The 20,301-nt window shown below is 29.9% G+C and overlaps 1 protein-coding gene across 2 annotated transcripts; it reads left to right on the plus strand.

Moving 5' to 3' along the window:
- Positions 1-6,805: 6,805 nt before the first annotated feature.
- On the plus strand, positions 6,806-20,091 carry LOC107440731 (uncharacterized). Of its 2 annotated transcripts, none has more exons than XM_043045268.3 (4): positions 6,806-8,224; positions 13,631-13,699; positions 15,864-15,953; positions 19,972-20,091. In XM_043045268.3, exons 1-4 carry the CDS (start codon positions 7,238-7,240, stop codon positions 20,038-20,040), a joined length of 1,215 nt encoding a protein of 404 aa, XP_042901202.1. In that variant the 5' UTR covers positions 6,806-7,237; the 3' UTR covers positions 20,041-20,091. The 2 variants fall into 2 exon arrangements, with proteins under 2 accessions (XP_042901202.1, XP_071044337.1); XM_071188236.2 differs by having other exon boundaries at positions 6,806-7,499.
- The last annotated feature ends 210 nt before the right edge of the window (positions 20,092-20,301 follow it).

Genomic DNA, 20,301 nt, shown 5'->3' on the forward strand with positions numbered 1-20,301 from the left:
TATACCTCTGGATACTAGAAAGAATTAGTATACGGAATAAATATACCTCTGGATACCAGAAGGAATACGGTATCCAGAGAGTATTAGTATAGAAAGAATTAGTATTAGTAGTAATCTATTAAGTAAATTTCAAAGAAATCACTCTAAAATTCCAATAAAACTTTTTAACCTGGCATAAAAAGTGGGTTTTAAAATTCTGCTTATTTGTCATGCACGCCGTGCGTTAACGCACCATTAAATTTGAATTAAAATTTTTTATGATATTTGTTTGTTATTTTTTTAATTTTGTTTTCAGAACTTACAATTTTAACCCATTAATAAAAACGTATAATAAATCTCAAGTGGAATAGTTATACAGTTTCAAAAGGTAGACTTTTTCAATAACAGTTTGAAGTTAAAAAACTAGCGTGTTTTGAAAATTTCTCAACAGAAAGTATTTACTCCAATTGAATAACTAATATTTTATAGATGTCTTCAGAACTCTAAACAACCGAAAAATTAAATTATTGAGAAATATTAACCACAATGTTAATAGAAAAATTTTTATTAAAATGGTGCGTTTACGCACCTTTGGCCGAAAATGGGGTTAATGCTGATAAGCGCAAAAGGTATACGTGAACAATTTTGAGAAAAGAAAGAAAAAAAATAAGATAGCATAATAAATTAAATAGTAGGTGCTGCTCTCTAGAGTTGATTTAGTTAAACAAATTAAAATGTTTTTCTATAGTGAAAAAGGAATTAATTTCGATATGTATCACTTTAAAGTTGTAAATCTACATTTAAAAAAAAGCTACTTTTATATTTACTGATATAGCAAATAGTTTAAAACTAGCTTTCAATTGTTTTGCAATCTATAAAAGTAACTATACCTAACCAGTGGCGTAGTTTTGGTGACAAAACCCCTTCCGAAATTATACATTACTTGATATTGTTGTAATTTATATATATATATATAAACATACTTAATATTCAATGGAATTGGATTTTAGACTATCAAAATAGGTAACCACAATATGGCTAGCAACAAACAAGGGGTAAATTTGCTTTCATTATTCTCTGAAATTAGCGCGTTGCTTTGTTTCACCGTGACGCAAAACCTTGAAAACCTCCTATGGTTAGTCCGACGGTAAGAGAACTTTAACTAGACTTGTTGGAAACCGAATTTATTGAACTAATGAGTAAGAAACCCGCTTTCACATTGCAAAAATTTATTTCAAAGTTATCGATAGCCAATTTTATTCATACATTTTTCTTTTCAACATAAATCAACTGGTATTGAAGATGCAATAAAATGTTTCCAAACGAGTTTTTTTGTCGAGTTATGTAGAAATAAAAAGTATTTTTTATTTTTTTTTTTAAACTATTTTTAATAAACTTATTTATTTATTTTTTGTTAAAATAATTTGCTCGGTTTTAACAAGTGCTTTTATTTAGTACAGAAAATTAATCTTTAGTGATGTCTAAATTAGTAATAACATTAGAATAATGAATGTGTAATTTGTAAGAAGTTATTTGATTTATTTGCAACTGTTGCGTATTATACTTCTTTAAAATGCTGAGCCTAACTAAAACCAAATAATAAAAATATATTATTGCATTTACTCATTTGCTGAAAGCAAATTTAATATGAGAGTAATACACATAACAGTAGAATTGAAAAAACAACGTAAGTTATTGATAGATTTCAGAGAAAAGAGGCTTGACAATTTTCATTTTTTTTTTTTAATTGCTAATGCTTTGAACGCTAACTAAAATTTAGAACAAAATACATTTTTGAAAAATTATTTTTACGTTAAGTAGCTTAGCATACAAAAATGCTAAAAATATAAAAATCTCCATTTTGAATTTTTTGCCGCTTAATTTGATTTTTTTATTGCACGGCAGTACAGATATATAATTTTATTAACTTAAAAAAAATATCGATGCAATTCCCTATGTCAAATTTTGTGTTCATTTAACTACCATTTATATTAAATTAAAATAGTTATCAGCAATGGCATTCTGAATTTGCATATCCTTCTCCTCCTATCCTGTATAATTACCCGGATCCGGGTAATGAAATTTTGTCTTTGTAGACCGAGTACCGGGTAGTTAATTGCCAGGTACCCGGTACTGCATCGCTACTTGAGAGTCAAGAATCCAAATCCGTCAAAAAAGAAAGGTATGTTTATACGTATGTTTATGTTAAGGTACATTTTTGTGTCTGATTTGGTAACTTAAATTATTATTATTTTTTTTAATGGTGGGCATTTGGAACTATTGTCCATTGGCCACAGAAAGTGCCAGAACTGCTAACTCTCTTTTCGTTACCCAGTGGGCACCTGTGGCGAAGCCACGACGGTGGAGCAGCGTCACCCACGTCGCACTACCACAGCCCATTTATAGGGCGGGTCACATTCACACACAAAGGAGAAAGGACATAGAACACAGATAGAGAGAAAGAAACATCCAGGGATTCAAACCCAGAACCTTTCTGATGCAAGGACAGTTTCCCTGCCCCCTACACAGTCCGATCGGCTAACTTAAATTATAGTCTGCACCAATTAATTAATTATCATATTTAAGGTTAGATTCACTAACCACTAAAATTAAGTTAGTGTAAGTTAAAATTTGGTCATTGGCTAAAATCTTATTGAAGTGCTGACCATTTTTTAGCACTGTACTTCTTTTTAGCATTGTACTTTTGTTGTACACTGTACGTTGATGTATATATATATATTCGTTTTCTAATGTATCTGTTACAGTGAAACACCGAAATCTGGAGAATGTCGACATTCACCGGTGAATGTCAACATTCACGTAGTCGCTTGGTATATGTCCGAAATATTTGCTAAATACCCTTATTTCTGACTCTCACCGGTGAATGTCAACAATCACATAGTCGCTTTGGTGAATGTCCGAAACATTTGTTATATCCAATTTTATATTAATTTATTCTTTAATATTATTATATTTATTTAATATATTTATATTTATTCTATATTTTAATACTTACTGACGATAGATTAGAAGAAACATCAGTTTTTGGAGTATCGGGAAAATATATATCGAGCAATAGCACTTATTGACCTTAAAAAAACATCAGCGTATGGTATACCGGGTAAATGTATACCGGGCAGTGGCACTTAACCTTAAAAAAACATGAGTGTAGGGTATACCGGGCAAATGTATACTGGGCAGTGGCACTTAGCCTTAAAAAAACATCAGTGTAGGGTATACCGGGCAGTGGCACTTAACCTTAACAAACATCAGTGTAGGGTTAAAATATCGAATAAATGTAATTATATCCACGAATAAATTCAAATCAAATCGAATGTAATAAATATTTCGGACATTCACCAAAGCATATCTGTGATTGTCGAGATACACCGGTGAGGGTCCGAATGTTCAAGAATGTAAAGAAATATTCGATCTTTCACCGACGTATTTGGTGTTTGTCGACATTCACCGGTGAAAGTCAACAACCACCGATTTCGGTCTTTCACCATGACATATCTACCACTACAAATATGCAATTCCAATTCATTAGTATATAAGACATGTCAACTCGATTCTATGTTAGGGTACCTTTTCATAGATGAAGGTTGACATTGTCGAAAACAACCCGCCCCTCAATTTATTTCTCATTTTGAGATCTTTTCTTTTGATTTATTATGATTGAATATTCATGCAAGTAAATCTTAATTTTCATTCAATCTATAGCCAAAATAAATCAAGTTATAAACTATTTTAGTGGAATAGGATTATTTCGAAAAAATTTGGCTTCACTAAGAAAATTAAACTAAGAAAATTAAATCTTTTACATATTGTTTGTGTTATGGTGCTCAGGGAAATATATTTGTGTTAACTGTAACAAATAACTTAAACTGGAGAAAGGCACAATACAGAGTCTGGTCACAGGTACTATAAACGTACATTTTTTGATTTGGTTAGGCCTAACAAAGTGAAATATTATTTTTTTAAAAAAAGTATTTCATCTTTGATAGAATAACATTTTGGTATTTACCAACCTTATAACTGTTTTAAGAAGCGAGAACTGTTGAGTTTTATTTTCCAATCAAATTTGTTGAAAAAAATATACTTAGCAACAAAAAAAAATCAAAAAATGCTTTCCAGCATATGCCTGGAAAACATGAAATAATCAACTGCAACCAGTATTTGTTGTTATAGGTATCAACTATCTCTCTTGGGTGCCTCAAATAATGGGAAAATCGCAAAAACACCCTATAGATTTTAACGTCACGCAGGTAAACAACTACAAAAGATGTTACAAACTTGTGCTACATAATCCTTTTGTAATGACAAAAGGATTGATTTAATTAATTATTAAAAGAGTTGTTCAATGTGCACTCGCTTATTGCACAATCTACAACGACTTAAAAACGATTCCTAGACGTGCTCGAAGATATGACGAAGATGCCAGGTGCTATTTTGATGTCTACCCGAAGCGACAACAATCCACACTATGAAATCCACCGGTGTGTCCATAGGTGTCGCATAAATTAGTGATTTTTGGTAATCCCATAGGAGAAGTTGCAAGGATTGAGATCCGGGGAACGGGGAGGCCGTGTGAAGGATTTTATGCGCCCCGATTACGTTTTTCGTGATTCTCACCCTTACGATGTAGTTTGTGACCTAATGTTCCGAGGCAAGGTTTCCTCTTCTTAAGAAGACGCCGCAACTTCTTTTTCGTCGCAACTTCTCTTTTACCTCCATCATGACAAATTGAAAATTTAAAGTATAGAAAAAGTGAGTTCGGACAAACCTAGAGTTAGCCATGAAGTTTCAAATACGAAAAGAAATTTTTCAAATATCAAAATGAAAATAAATTGGGAGAAGATAACTTAGGATTACGCAATGAAAAAGTTCTCTTCCAATAATTTGTTAAAAAATGCTTTAAGGTGCTTATTTTTAGATTTACGTTTTTTAAAAGCCCTTAAAGGTGCTTTTTTTCATTCTGGGTTTGTAAAAAGTGCTTAATTTTCTATCTTTTAAAAAGAGATTTTTTCTTTGTCGCGTAAATTGTGGTTCTAAATTGCAAAAAATGCATGTTTTTTCACATTCTCTGCGATATTTATCAGTAGCTAGTTATTTTATCATGATTATGTAAAGTTTTTGAATTTTATTGATTTTATGTTTATAAATTGAGAACTTTAAGTGATAGGGAAAAAAAATTATTAATGCACATATCCTAATTATGATTTTTTTGAAAGTGATTAGAAATGTTTTTTTAGTGCTTAGAAAGAACTTAAAAGGTGCTTATTTTTTGTTGTTCAGCGATTGAAACTTCATGGTTTACTCTAGGTTTGCCTGAACTAATTTTTCTCTTTTAAATTTAGAATTAGTAATAGAGGTGGAAGAGAATTTACGAAGAAAAGTTTCTCTCATGGTATGGCGTGCTCTTAAGAGTTTCATCACCTCTCTGAATTTTGGAACATCCTTTCTAATAATGATAACCCCAATAACTTTATATGACGACGCCAATGTTTTCAGACAGCATATTTTATAACAAAATACTAAATAAATAAATAAAAATCAAAAAGACTAACATTTTACAATGCTTTTCCGACTCTATGATTCTAGAGATCAGTAAATATTAACACTGTTATGTTTTAATGTCTTTTCGTGGTTTATCAATATTTGTAAAGTTTCTAAATTTAATATCCCTAATACACGAGAGGTAAAAGTCATGCAAATATTTTGTGTATATTCAACGTTTTTAAGACAAAACGCAAAATGTTTTCATCATTAAATTGAAGTATTTTGTTATTTGAAATGAATGAGGTTTGTTTAAGTTTGTTTTGTAGAACATAGAAAATATAAAAAATTAACCGATGCTACGTTTCATGTAGCTGTCCTTAGTTCTAGCGTAACATGTTTGTTGTTCTACTTTCTGAAAAAGTTCTACTACTTTCTGTTAAGTACATGTTTGTTCATCTGCTGCTTTAGTAACGATTTTGAAATATTGATTTATTACAACTTTTACTCTCTGCAGAAGAGCTCTTTTTTTTCTACAAAAATCCAGTTTGTTGTTACACTATCATTTTTCTTGGAGCTTATCATTTTTCATAGAGCTTTATGTTAATATTAAGCTCATTGATCATTTACTGTTACATATATGGACAAATTTTATTGTATTTTGAATCATAACAACGCGTATAACTTTTACGAAATCCTTAAAAGCGTTTTAAAAATTATTTATTATGAAAATTTTCAGTTTGTCAAACAAAACAGCATTAGCGGGTATAGCATTTTTACTAAAAGTTAAATTTTTTTTAATGTATCAAGTTAGGAAACATAACTGTACCAACTGTGTAAATCTTTATCTGCGATCTGAAAGGGATTTAAAATAAATTAAATAGTTAAAAAGTTTTTTTTTTTTTGATAAAGTAATTATATCAGTTTGTATTTCCCCTTTTCATTTATTGCTGTTATGGGCATTTAAAAAGAATAGTCATTCAAAAATTGAAACTTCTTATCGCGCTTGTTTATAAATATTTTAAGATCTTGTATCTTTTTTCGAAGAGTAAAAAAAAGTATGAACTTTGTGTATCAAACATCGTACGCCCAAGTAACTCTACTTTATATGTTTTATGGAACAAAAATAATTTATTCTAAAGAAATTACATAAATTTGAGCTGCTTTTTAAAAAGCTACTGGTGTTTTTTAAAAACGGAAGTCAAAGCTAAGAATCAGTTTTGATGATAAGAAAACGTAATCGAAGCTCTTATTAATCTTATTATTAAGACATTTTAGTACAACAATTTTATTCATCCGACCTGCTTCTCTTTTTCACAGTTTTTTTTTTAGCTCTTTTTTTTTTAGTTGGAAAGCTGTACTTAAAAAAACCAATAATCCTCACAATTTTCTCCATAAAATCTACGTATGATAAAATAAGCTTAAAATTATGAGTAAACCAAGTTAAATTTACGAGCGACGCAATTTAAATCATTTTAGCTATAAAATTTTACTATATTTGATACAAAATCTTTGACATATAGTTCGCTTCTTTTCAAATGTTTTTTTTTTATTTTTTTATTACTATTATAAGAATATGCTGTTTACCTTTTTAAAGAAATCATTGATCTTCAAGATACCGCTATGTTGTTTGCATTTTTGAAGAAATCATTGAACTTGAAGATTCCACTATGTTGCTTACATTTTTGAAGAAATCATTCATCTTCAAAATTCTACTCCTACATTGCGTATTTGAAATAAAAGCGGATATTAAGAATCTATGAACCCATCTAGACAGATGAAAAAAAGACGCCAAGAAAATAATTTTGTTTTTTTACCATACATTTGCTATCTTATGCAACTTTCTGGTTATTTTCCGATTAAGTCGATTTCAACTAAGAAAGAAACTCTATCATCAAAAGCTCTACTATTTTACTCAAGCCTGCTTCTTCTTTTGGATACTTTTTTCTTTCTCGGAAGTACAGTTGATATTCTGAATGAAATTACGGACCCTCAAGACTCTGTTCATTTTACATATCAAGGTATTTATTTAATAACGTTATTCCAAGGCATCGCCAATCAGCTGTTATCGATTATTAATTGGAAAAGTCTCGCAAAGGTATTAAGAACATTTAATACTGTTTCAAGGAACTGTTATTCGGAACGCAATGATCAAAAATGTTTGTTGATAACGCTATTTTCAATTTCAACAATTTTTACGATTATGATGACCTATACAAATAATAGTGTTAACATTCATGGTAATTTTACTTCATTATCCATCGATTCCTTTATTCTGGAAAATGCATTGCTACCAGGATCATTATATGAGGATTCAGCAGCAGTTACATTGGTTTTTATATTACAAAGTATAGTTATATTTCACTGTTTCTCAATATCTTTAATAGCGAACAATTGGATAAGTATTGTTTCTAACACTCTATCCAAATCAATTAAGAATTCTAAAGCTGGACTTTTGAATATTGGCTGCTGCAAAAGTGATAGTAAGTATGAAAAACAATTTTGGGTATGGATCTCAAATTATAGTCAGCTTAACTTAATTTCGAGAAATATTATAAAGGAATTTTCATTACCATTGTGCATAATAACAATTTGCAATCCTCTGTTGTTTTGTCTAAACATGTACTGGTTCCTCCATGATTTTAAAAGCGGTGGTATCAAACTACTTTTCCCAGGATTTGTAACAATACTTCAACTTGCAAGACTTGCTTTTCTCTGCATTAAAGGAAGTGATTTCTTAAAAGAGGTATGGACCTTAAAACTGATATTTTGGGGTGGTATTTATATAAAACCGTTTATAGTTTTAGCTCACTTTTTTATAGCACGTATTTGTAATTTATTACGAAAATATTAAAAAGTACATTAAGGTAAAGAACTCAAATTATAAGCAACTTAATTTGATATCATCTTTTATTTCGCTTTGACATGCATTAAAAATAAAATTAATAAGATTCCAGATGGCTCAAATTAACAAGCAAATCTATTTAACTAATCATATTTATTTTTAACTTCAACGCAAGAAAAATTGTGCAAAAGTTTTAAGTAAATAATTTGCATTAAAAATAATTTCAAGGCAGTCATTACATATGTCCTTAAAATCAAATATAATCAGTTATAAATTTTTTCTCTTTAATTTTATAGGTGATATTATTTTTGTCTTATCTGTTACTTTCAATTTGATTTTGTAAGCATGACGAGTTTGTTTTGTAAAAATAGTGAAAATTAAAGTTTACTTTTACATTATTTTAGCGCCTTCTAAGAATAATAAAAGTATTAAAAATCTGCTCTTTTTAATACTATAAGATGTTAGCTTTTAAATTTTGCTCAACCAAAAATGTTTTAAAGTAGAATAATTCGAGATCCTAAACGTGTCTAATTTAACAAAAAAAAAAATAATAATAATAATAACTAAATAAATAAAATAAAAGGAAAGAAAGAAAAGAAAATGGAATAAATAAATAAATAAGAGTGGAAAATAATGTTTTTTTGGAAAATGCGTTATTATTGGGTACTGCGTAACAACCAACCTTAATATTCATTTCTAGAATCCTTGTCAGAAGTGATGTAAAAAAGCATACGCATTAGGGACATTAAGTACACACATTAAGTGTACACATATCGGATATATATCGGATTATATATTTAACCTTAAAAAAGAGGATATAGAAATATATCAAATCACTATTGAGGAAAGCAAGGTTGATAACATTAAAACTGTTTCAGTGCCGAAAGAAACGCAGATAAGTTACAATGCGATTATTAGAAACACCTCCAAGTTTTATCAGGCATTCAAATTTCTTTTGATGTTTCTCATAACCTTTTCTTCATTAGTGATTAGTCTCCCTCACCAGTATAACTGTACGACTTCTTATGTATTCACTTTTTTTACTTCATATTTTGAAAGTAATTCTAAAAATAAATTTCAAAAGCGGTCATTACAGAACACCCCGTATAAATAACGGCTTTTCGGAATCAGAAATTCAAAACCATTGACTAAAATTTGTTTACTCTAAGAAAGTTCTATTTTGTGTCTGATTCCGTAAAACTATTTTCAGCACTACTATTATTACTGTAAATACTTTCGGCACTGATTAATTAGTATACTATCTCAAACTATTAATATACTAGTATAGTATTTCAAACTATTAAACTTGCATCTTAGTACGTAAAAATCCAATCATGAGAATTAAAGTTATTTTGCGCATTGTGCCTTGGTGCGAAATAAAAAACGGAACTTTTAATCCTAATAATCAGATTCTTATCTATCAGTACTCAATCTAATTAATTATTGCAGTCGATATTTTAAGTTACGAAATCAGACACAAAAACGTATTTTCTCTGAATAAACAGGAGGAATTTTTGACCTTTAATAAATGGAGGGATGTATCCGCAATCGGAAAAATAGGGTCCCACAAAGTTTGGTCAGGGGAATGGTTGAAAGTTTGGACCCCTTAATGTTATTTTTACGTTTTGCGTATTTCGACTATCTCGAGAGCTTTTCAAGCGAATCGAAATTTTTTTGCTCTCAATTATAAAATTCGTTTATCCAAAGATAATTCTATGCAAAAATCTATTTATAATTACTCATTATTTTTTATTAATGTATTTATCAATAGTCGAAAGAAATTTGAACAGTATGGCATACAAATACTTCCATCATTTTAAAGTAGGTTATTTTGAATGACGACATCGATCGAATAGGTCTCGAGATAACTCCCAAATTATTGTCTGGATATGTAATTGTTAAAAAAAAAGTCTGTTTTTTAAATCTATTTTCCTACACACAACAGGCAAATATTTTAATTTTTGCTCTCACATTTTTCAATAACAATGTGCATTACTTCGTTTATATTTTAGACATAAAAAATCGTTACTTTTTCGCATTGTACTCGCTACTTTTTACTTGTTACTTTTTACTTGTTACTTTTTACTTGTTCCTTTTTACTCGTTAAATTTTAAAAGTAACGCGTGATTCTGTCATCCTCTAAGCTGTAATGTAAACCGAATATTACTTAAGAAAACACTTGAAGAATGATTTTCTCTTATCGTTGAAGGTCGTATTTATATATTTCAAGGTTTCACGTCACGAGCGCTAAGTTATGTCATTAATAAATTTCTTTTTTTTTTCTTCCACAACAATATCTATTTACTTTCTCTTTCGTTATAAAACCCAAGAAGGTTCTTTTTTTCTTAAGCATTCTCGGAATTTTTTTACCCTCACGAGTCTAGAAGGAAGTAATTATTCTGAACATTTCATATCGCTTTCACTTACTTAGTTAAGGAAACATACAAAACACAATTCTACAAATAAGTGTTGTTTTATTGTAACATGACATTAAATTGTGATAATGACATTAAATTAAAATTCTCTGATGTAGACCTGAAAATTTAAATTTTCAGTTAGTAGCCAATGGCCGGTGGACTCAAACCCTTTGACGCAAAAGCTTTATCAAACATATTTTTTCATTATTTTGTGCTAATTTAGAACAAGGTGAAGAATATTTTATTTATAATTTTTATAACTTATAATTATGAAATACAACATGAAACATCAGTGTATTTTCCTGCGTTAAAGGTAAAATCTTCCAAACATGGCTCACTTTCAAAGAATAATTTTTCCAAATTGCGCTTATTTGGAGTTATTTGGATCAAAGAAAAACAATTATTCACCCTTGAAATTTCATTAATTTTCGAAATCAATTATTGATACATTTTCGAATATGAATGGAGAAAAAAAATTCCAACTACTTTTCTTGGATTTTATATATTAGTACAAATATAATTCCGATAATCTAACAAGTTTTTCTTAGAAATGAGGCTATTTTTTTATAATTAAAAAATACCAAAATATATTTTTGCTTATAATAAGAGAGTCAGAAAAAAATATATAAAAGGGACACCGGTATCTTATATGCGTGAATATTGACTTCTAAGTTATTAGCCCTAGGACTAATAACTCAGTAGTCATTTTTTCATCGAAACTATTGAGTCGGTGACCGATATCGATAGGTCTTTTTCATTTAATAATCACTTTTTACAAACTTGGTTAGATTAAATTAGAAAAAAGAAACATATTCGATATAATCAACGACTACGTGACAAAATTTAGTTAAACGTACTGACTTTGAAGAACTATATTTAAAAGTACTTGGGGAGAAAAATATATTTAATGTATATGTTACGGTGAAAGTAATTAAATGGTGATTATATATAATAACCGGTAATTATGCATAATCACCACAAAATTTGGTAAATGGTTAAAGTTTCGAAAAGTTTCGAAAATTTATCAAATTAACCGGTTTGTTTGCATAATTCCTAATGATAAATGTGATAAATATCGTGACTGTTTGGGCCAGTAGAATAGAGTGCAGTCTTTTTTTAGTAGTTACTACTCAGAAAGATATTTTTTCGTTGAACACTATGGCGTAAGAAACCACGAATTACAATATTTTATATTTTACAATTAAAAAGTCAATAAATGGTTATTTTAAGTCACTTGAGAAAAATTTGAATAAGGGTCTGACAGGTGTTGTGAAACGAAAAAAAAATACATAATTTACATGAACTTGTACAAGAGAGAATTTTTTTTTTTTTTTTTAAATAGCGTTAAATGTTATTACTGCAAATTACTAAATATTTTAAGTTTACTTATTTAAGCATATTAGACTGTTATGATATTTAAAATTATAAAGTTTGCCAGATCTTTTACATTGTCCCTTACAAACACATCGCTAATATCCTAGATAATATTGCTAAATTGCATCGCTAAATAATATTGCTAGATCTGGAACACCGTCCAGCAAAAAAGAATTTTCTTCACAAATTGTGAATTGATTTCAAAGTATACAACTTCCTTGTTTCGTTCCTAACTGATAAAACTTTTCATTTTGAACTTCTAATATCACTGTGAATAAATTTCGGGGCCAAGCAGTTGCGCAAACTGAACGAATTTTGCGTAAAGTTAGGGACTTTTATCACATTTACCATTACGAGTAAGGAATTATACAAACAAACCGGCTAATTTGATAAATTTTCAAAACTTTATCATATTTATCAAATTTAGTGGTGATTATGCATTGTGTTCTGTATTCAACGCTCTAAATATACATTTTTAAAATCATTGTCAAAAATGAAGGAAATAAATAGGCCGAATCGCAAATTAATATTGAAGCAAGAATTAAAAACTGACGAGTTACTTTTGAAGGACGCTGGATTAGAAACATTATAACTCGTTTGATAACTCTGATTGAAAGGTGCTTCTAACAGCGACATTTTATCTCCATTTAGTTTTTACCGGCAATTGAACTCATCAATTAAACTGATTTTGATGTTTTTTCAACTCGTCTGCCTCGTTAATGTTTTTATAATGAAATTTGGGGAGGAGGGGTAAAAAACATCAAAGCTAATTTGATTACCGAATGAATCTTGAAGGGGCGTATTATAGTCATATTTCAACTCCTTGTCTTTTTTTAAGTAATTAACTGGTTTTGATGTTTTTCTACGTCTTTCTCGTTAATGTTTTCAATGAAATTTAGGATGGTGAGATTAAAAACATCAAAACATTTAAAGATGCTTTTAATAGTTGCATTTAATCTTTGTTAAGTTTCCACCGACAACTAAGCTGGTTTCGATGTTTTCAAATCATTTTTCTCATTATAATGTTTCATACTGAACTTGAGTGGGGCAGAATTAAAAGTATCATATTTGATTCGATTGCCGGGTGAAACTTAAAGGTTCTTTTAAGAGTCGCGTTTAATTTCTGTTCAGTTTCCACCCGCAATGATTTTATGTTTTTCAACTCACCTTCTACATTAATCTTTCATCAGATTTCGCAAATATTTTTGTTGGCCTAAATGTTAACTTATGACCCCCAATGTGTATAGTTTTTCATAAAGGTATGCTTAAAAAGCAATTGAGAAACACTTATTTAAATGTTCGAAAATAAATAATTTCGTACTAATTTTTTTAAACTTCCTATGAAGTTATTTTGGTAAGTTAAAAAATAATTATTATTTTTTCACAAAATTAACATTATTTCTTTTTGGAATACCAGTGAGAAAAAGCAATTTCCACTGACGATAACATAGAAGTTTTTTTTAAAAAAATAAATAGTTTTTATTTGAAATACTGTAGAATAATAATTTCTTTAAAGGTTAATAGTTTGATATTAGATGCTCAGAAGTTGGATGCCTCTGAATTGACACCCGTCATGAAATACCAGGTAAAAAAAACTTCTTTCTTACAACAATGCATTTAAAAAAAAATTCTTTCACATACTGCACTGCAACTGCTTCATATTTATAAATGAAAGTTCTTATCTATTCGAAGTTTAAGCGCAACGGTAAAATATAAAACAATATATATATAAAATATATAATTTAAATAATACATATATTCCTTGTAGAAAAAATATAATATTTCATATAACTTAGCTCTGATAATCGATTTTTGGTGCCAATCTTAATTATTCAAAGGGTTGAACTTATCAATTAATGAAATTAAAATACAGTGACGCAAGTTTTAAACAGCTCTCTTACCTAAACAAGATAGATCATAGATTGCGGCTTCCCGCTATATTTTGATGGTCAAAAAACTGCAGAAAAAAGAGTGCTTTATTAAGAGAAAGTGCGAAAGTTTTTAGTCTAATTAAAATATTTGCCTCTTTAATTAATTAGTATAATGGCGGTCACACCTTTGAACCCTTAAGATAAGCTTTTACATTTTTTTGTAATTTTATATCCGTCGTTGAACAGTAGACCCAGATTTTGGGCTTGCAACTACTAATGTTCAAAATCGTAGCCTTGTAATTTTGAACCAATCCAGAACACAAGGAAACTCTTGGATCAGTATCCCTAGAGGTATGGTTTGTTATGGGAACATGGATGACTCTACAGATTTAACGCGCATCAGTCACCATTTACTACACTGGGGAGTCTTCGCCCGGCGGGGATCGAACCCACGACCCGTTGGACATTGCTTTAAGTCAGATTTTGGCTACGTATAAAGCGTAATTCTGAGTAGTTCAATTTTGAGCGTAGTCTTTATTTCTTCCACTAATCACTTTGGCTACGCAACTTAATACACAGACAACAGTTAATGTTCAGTAATTGAATTTATTCTTATTATAGCTTTAAATTTTTAATCTTATTACTTATTTAAAATTTTCACATTATTCTATGTCTCAAAATTAAAAACTAATAACTTAAAACTACAGCAGTTTGTAGGTCCCATAAAATTTTCTTTAATATTATTATGTCTCCACATCAAAAAGTTTAAGAAATTCTATTCTAGATAATTAGTTTCGCGCATTACTTTCAGAAAACTTTTTTTTCCTCTTGATATAGGATAGTAAAAACTTCAATCAAGTAATCTTGAATAGCAAAAATTTTTAAAAATCCTATTTTTAATAACTACGAAATGAAACTATATCAGTGAAACATAAATTTAGGTAATTATTGATTTTATATTGAATTATTGATAATTATTAAATTTAGGTAAACATTGTATTATAATATGTGAATTGAACTGAAAAACGCAGAAAGAAGATAAATAATTCCACATAAACAGACATTCTATTGTTTCGGTTATTTAAAGAAAAACCTTCTTCTGTTACGAAAAACAAAATGAAAGTGACTCCCTCCTTTGCTTGTAGTTTTCTTCTACATTTCTGTGTTTCCTTCTTTTGCTCAGTGTTTCGACACTAAAGAAGATTCGAAATTATGGAAACGAAGTTATAGTATGCGAATAAAGTAGAAATTAAACTGTTGTTTCCTAATAATACTTGGACAAGACTAGCTCGCCAGCCACAAGCCTTTTGCGAATTAAGTCAAGAAAGTGCGGCTTTCGTTTGACAAGAGAGCACCTCATAGGTTAAAGTAACTCGTAGCTCAGAACACCACGAATAGATAGCAGCACCACTCATTCGTGAGACCACTTCCTCAATTTAGACATAAATCTGAAGGGGAAGTGAATTTTCTCCATATCCCTGTATACAATTGTACTGCTCAGCAAACTACCACAGGCCATTAGATTCCACACATTTCACGAGCACGTATATTGCATGTAGTCGGTGGATTTTTGCAGATCGAACCCCGGTCCCTCCGGACCGGATTCCGATTCTCTAGCCTCTGGTCTAAGACGGCCCTGAAAATGAAGTATATGAATTAAGCTAGAAAAGTATACCATAGTAAAGTATACTCTTCTAGTTTTATTCATATGAAACACTAATTTGTAAAATTCCAGAACAGTAATTTATTATTAAGTTATTATTGACGTAACGTTATTTAAAAATAAATTAGCCTAAAATTAGAAACTGTGATGATTTTTTTGAGCACACAAATATTATTTGAAGGTATAATTATTTAAAATATATTTTGGTTTTTCAGTTGAAGACAATTTTCATTCGTGAAGGAACAGATCCCGTTTATCTCACTGCAGGAAAGTTATTTCCCATCACAAAAAGTTTCTTTCTTAGTGTAAGTATAATCGTCAGTAATAAGCCAAAACCACGTATCGATAAATTGGACGATTTTTCACTTCAAAGCATGTTTGTTGCGTTTTAATTGCCTTTTAGAAGAGTTTCTAATAAGCGCATTTCTACTTCACTGGTTTTCCTCCGGCAATCAAACAGGTTTTAATGCTTTAAGTCCAGGCTCCCTCAATAGTGATTAATTAAATTTCAATATGAGCGACTAATTAATTTTGTAAGCTGACTGTTTAAAAAAATCGTAACGGAAAAACAGTTGCGGTTAAGGAAAAATCTTTACAGCAAATTCTTAGCACAGAGAAGTAATCTTAACTCTGAGTTCTTAGTTATAATTTAAAGATTTCGACATTTCAAATCCAGTTTATCGGGGATTTTTTTCTTTGCTTTTTAGTGTAAGCAAATTCAGTCCTCCAACTATATGGTAGACATTTCTAATATGCCGTAATGCGATTTTTCATTCATCGAAAAAGTTCTGAAATTTGTGATATGATTTTCAATTCATTTTCCTTAAATTACAGGTTTACTACATGCAGCACCATCTGTCGAAATTCTTTTAAACTGAATACAGAAACTCTGGGTGAAAATGTTTATAACCTTTCACATGACTCAGTTGGGCTTTCTGTTTGGGCATTGCTCATTAAGTATATTAAATAATATAAAAGGCTAAAAAGCAAGAAATATTTTTAGCTACATGCAGTAAAAAATTCTACGAGTGTTAAAAATTTTTTTCAGCACACTTTATCTAACACAATTTGAACTAGAATAATATCATGGCAATACTATTTCCCGCCAGAGGTCCTCCTAGTCATTAGCATTTGGTAATCAAAGCTAAAACGTTTTAAATTTCTATCTATTGGAAATCTTATGATAAATTTGACTAATTCAATAACTTGTACATGAGCAAAATAATAATTTTTTTCTTCTTCCAGAATTCCATCTATCACTATGAGTTCAGAATAAAAAAAAATCATGATTACATTAAAAATAGTTTAAGCATAGCTGTATGTGAAATATGCCTGTAAAAATATAAGATTCTACGTAAATAATATTTTGAATTGCGTAAACGTCAAAGTAAGCAAAAAATTGAAACTATTTTATTTAATGTATTCATGAAGTAGGACTTTCTGAATAATTGATTTCACTTTCAATTCTTATAATATGATTTTAACTTATCACATCGAAGTTATATGTGCCAATGAACTAAAACTAAGATCTGAATTTAATTAAAATAGATACATATCCTTATATCGTATAGCAACAAAATTCTATCAGGTAAATAGCCTTATTATCCGAACGTTGTTTAGTGAAGCGGCTATTAGATGTTGTTGTTGTATAGTTCATTTGGGCTATTGGTGACACAATGGGCTATTGGCGACTGTCTGGGAAAAACCCCTGATGATGATCCAAAGACATGTCATCACAATTTTAATCCTCTGCAGAGGGGATGGCACCCCCGCTTCGGTAGCCCGACGACCTGCACTTGAAATCGAGCACTTTGAGATAGAACAGTTTAACGAGGACCAATACCGCACACCCTCGGTCCCTACGCAGACTAATCCAAGTGGTCACCACCCGCACACTGACCGCAGCCAGTGATGCTTGACTTCGGCGATCGGCTGCGAACCGTGTCTTAACGATAAATCCAATGCGGGACGCAGCGACTATTAGAAACGTTGTGCTTATTATTCAAATTTCCCAAAAATGATTTGAAAAAATGATTTAAGAAAAATGAATAAGAAATATCGGTTTGCTATGGCAACTAGACGATTTACTCCCATCAATTTTCATAATTAGTTAAAAGATAGCACTGACAACTAAATAAATTGTAAAACAATATTTTTAAAATAACCAGTAATTGAGAACAGTGTAGAGTAGTTTGAATACAAAATTTACAGATGTTCGTTTAAATATTTCATTTTGAATGATTTGACTTAAAAAGAAAACATTGTTTTATAATTTATTTAGTTAGCAGCAGTATCTGTTGACGAACTTTCTATCTAAATTTCCCACTTGTTTGTAAGAATAAGAAACTTGATCAGAAATTGGTTCCTTAAGCAGAATGCAGTAAACCATACTAACATAAAAAAAAAAAAAAAAAAAAAAAAAAAAAAAAAAAAAAAAGAGGAAAAATAACACCAAGAACAACTTTTGCTCTCATGATTGTATTTTCACAAACTAAGTGCCAATTTTAATGTGTCAAAAATTTGATTTCAAATAGGCTAATTAATTAGGGGTTATTCAGTTACAGAACCAGACATAATGCATACTTAAAAAAAACACGTTTTTTCGTCGGATTAGCGGTTTTCACTGATAAAAAATGTGAGTTAGTTTTAAACTAAAAAATATGGCCGTAATAGTTAAGTCAAAAAAGCGAAGGAAAAGTTGGACCCTTTACTGTTAAAATTCATGTTTTACCTTTTTGGGCTTTTCTTAGACATGTTATATCAGATCGAAATTTTTTATCGCTCAATTCTTTAATGCTTTCACTGGAAAATGATTCCGTGTAAAAATATTTTTTTCATAATTAATTCTTTTTTTTCTTTTTTTTTCATTTTACTTTAATTGAAAAAGTTTTGAATTGTAAGGTATAGAAATCATTTTACAATATATAATTTAAATGACAAAATGCAAAGTTAAAAAGAAATCGGGAAAAAAGCATCTGGGTTATAAAAATTTTATAACCGTTCATATTTTGTAAGTTTTCTTTCTCAAGATTTGAGGGATTTCTTTCAAATTTTGTATATTGTCGCTTGAAATTAAATAGTTTAAAATGATGTAAAAATATTTCATTCTAGAGTTGTAGCTAAAGACGTAAAAAGTGAGATTGGCATTAAACTTTCTAAACGAAAGGGTCTAAGTTAAAAATATAACTAAAACGCAAAAACTAAACTATACTCAGTGGCGCGACAGCCCATAGAGGGCCAAGGCCTTCTGTACCCATCTCAGTTGTCTTGACCTTGGGCTGTGGGGTGCAGGAGCAGATGTTCCGGTCAGGTGGTCAGCCGAACGCGGAACCCCCAGTGTTTAGTTCTCAAGCATGCTTGGTACTCATTTATCGACCCACCGAAGGGATGAAAGGCTTGCCCGGTCCGAGAATCGAACCAGGTACCTGTGACACGACAGCGCGAAGCGCTACCGCTCAGCCACTGGGCGTCAAACGTGAAAACTAAAGGGTCTAAATTTTCATCCGCTCTCTTGTCTTTATTGGAAATATATTTCCCACATAGTGGCTAAACACCATATTTATCTAGAATTCAAATTCGTCGAATAAAAAAAGGTGTCTTTATACGTTTTTGTCTCAGATACAGTACCTAAATTTATAGTTAGCACTAATTATTAGCATTTTGACATCAACCTTTAACCTAGAAAATTGGCACTTAGTACCTAAACATTTGATCATTAGATACGTTTACGATCGATAGTAATTACACCGATCACGCTTTTGTGTCAGATATAATACCTAAATTTAAAGTTAGCACTAATTAATTAGCAAATTTGAGATCAGCCTTTAGGATCTCTAAAGTTGGCACTTAGCATCTAAACATTCGATACGTTTACGATCGATCGTAATTACGTCGATTACGTATACGTTTTTGTGTCTGATACCGTATCTAAATTTATAGTTAGCACTAATTAATTAGTATATTTGATGTCACTCCTTCGAACCTTTAAAATTGAGTCATAGAATGGGAGATCATTAGATTAAAATTTATTCAGGGTAGACTGTTTTTTATTTTGTACACAGTACATGTCAGCATTATTCTTTCTAAGATAACGATGTGGGTTAGTTATTATTCCAATGATATCAAAACATAGTGTTATGATGATTAAATTATTGTACTATGTTTTCATATCATTGGAATTATTTATTTAATTATTAATATATATTTGGTCAAATCAATCTCAATCTAGGAAGAATTTTTTTTTTTTTTCGATTGAAGATTTTTTTTATTTTATTGTTTAGTACATGTTTCATCTGTTACAGTTTTTTTCTGCTTTTCTTTCAGATAATGGGGACAGTGTTTACTGTTGTCGTAGTCTTCGTTCAAATAGCTCCGCAGAAACTTACATGCTAAATAATTTTATAAAAATCTTTTGATTATCAATAAAAACACACTTGCTTTTTTTGTAATGCTTCATTTGTCTGATTCTTAAAAATAACTAATTATCGTTAATTAATTTTAATTATTTAATTATAATTAAATATTTACATAAATTAAACTATTATTATTAAATAGAATAAGAATATATTTTTATCAGTGTGAACAAGAATGGTGAAATGATGAATCACACGGAAATCAACTAAATGAGACTCAAAATTTTCAGGAATGAAACTT

Source organism: Parasteatoda tepidariorum, chromosome 12 (assembly GCF_982258835.1).
Source record: "Parasteatoda tepidariorum strain Cologne lab strain chromosome 12, Ptep-v5.0, whole genome shotgun sequence".
Taxonomy (NCBI): Eukaryota; Metazoa; Arthropoda; class Arachnida; order Araneae; family Theridiidae; genus Parasteatoda; species Parasteatoda tepidariorum.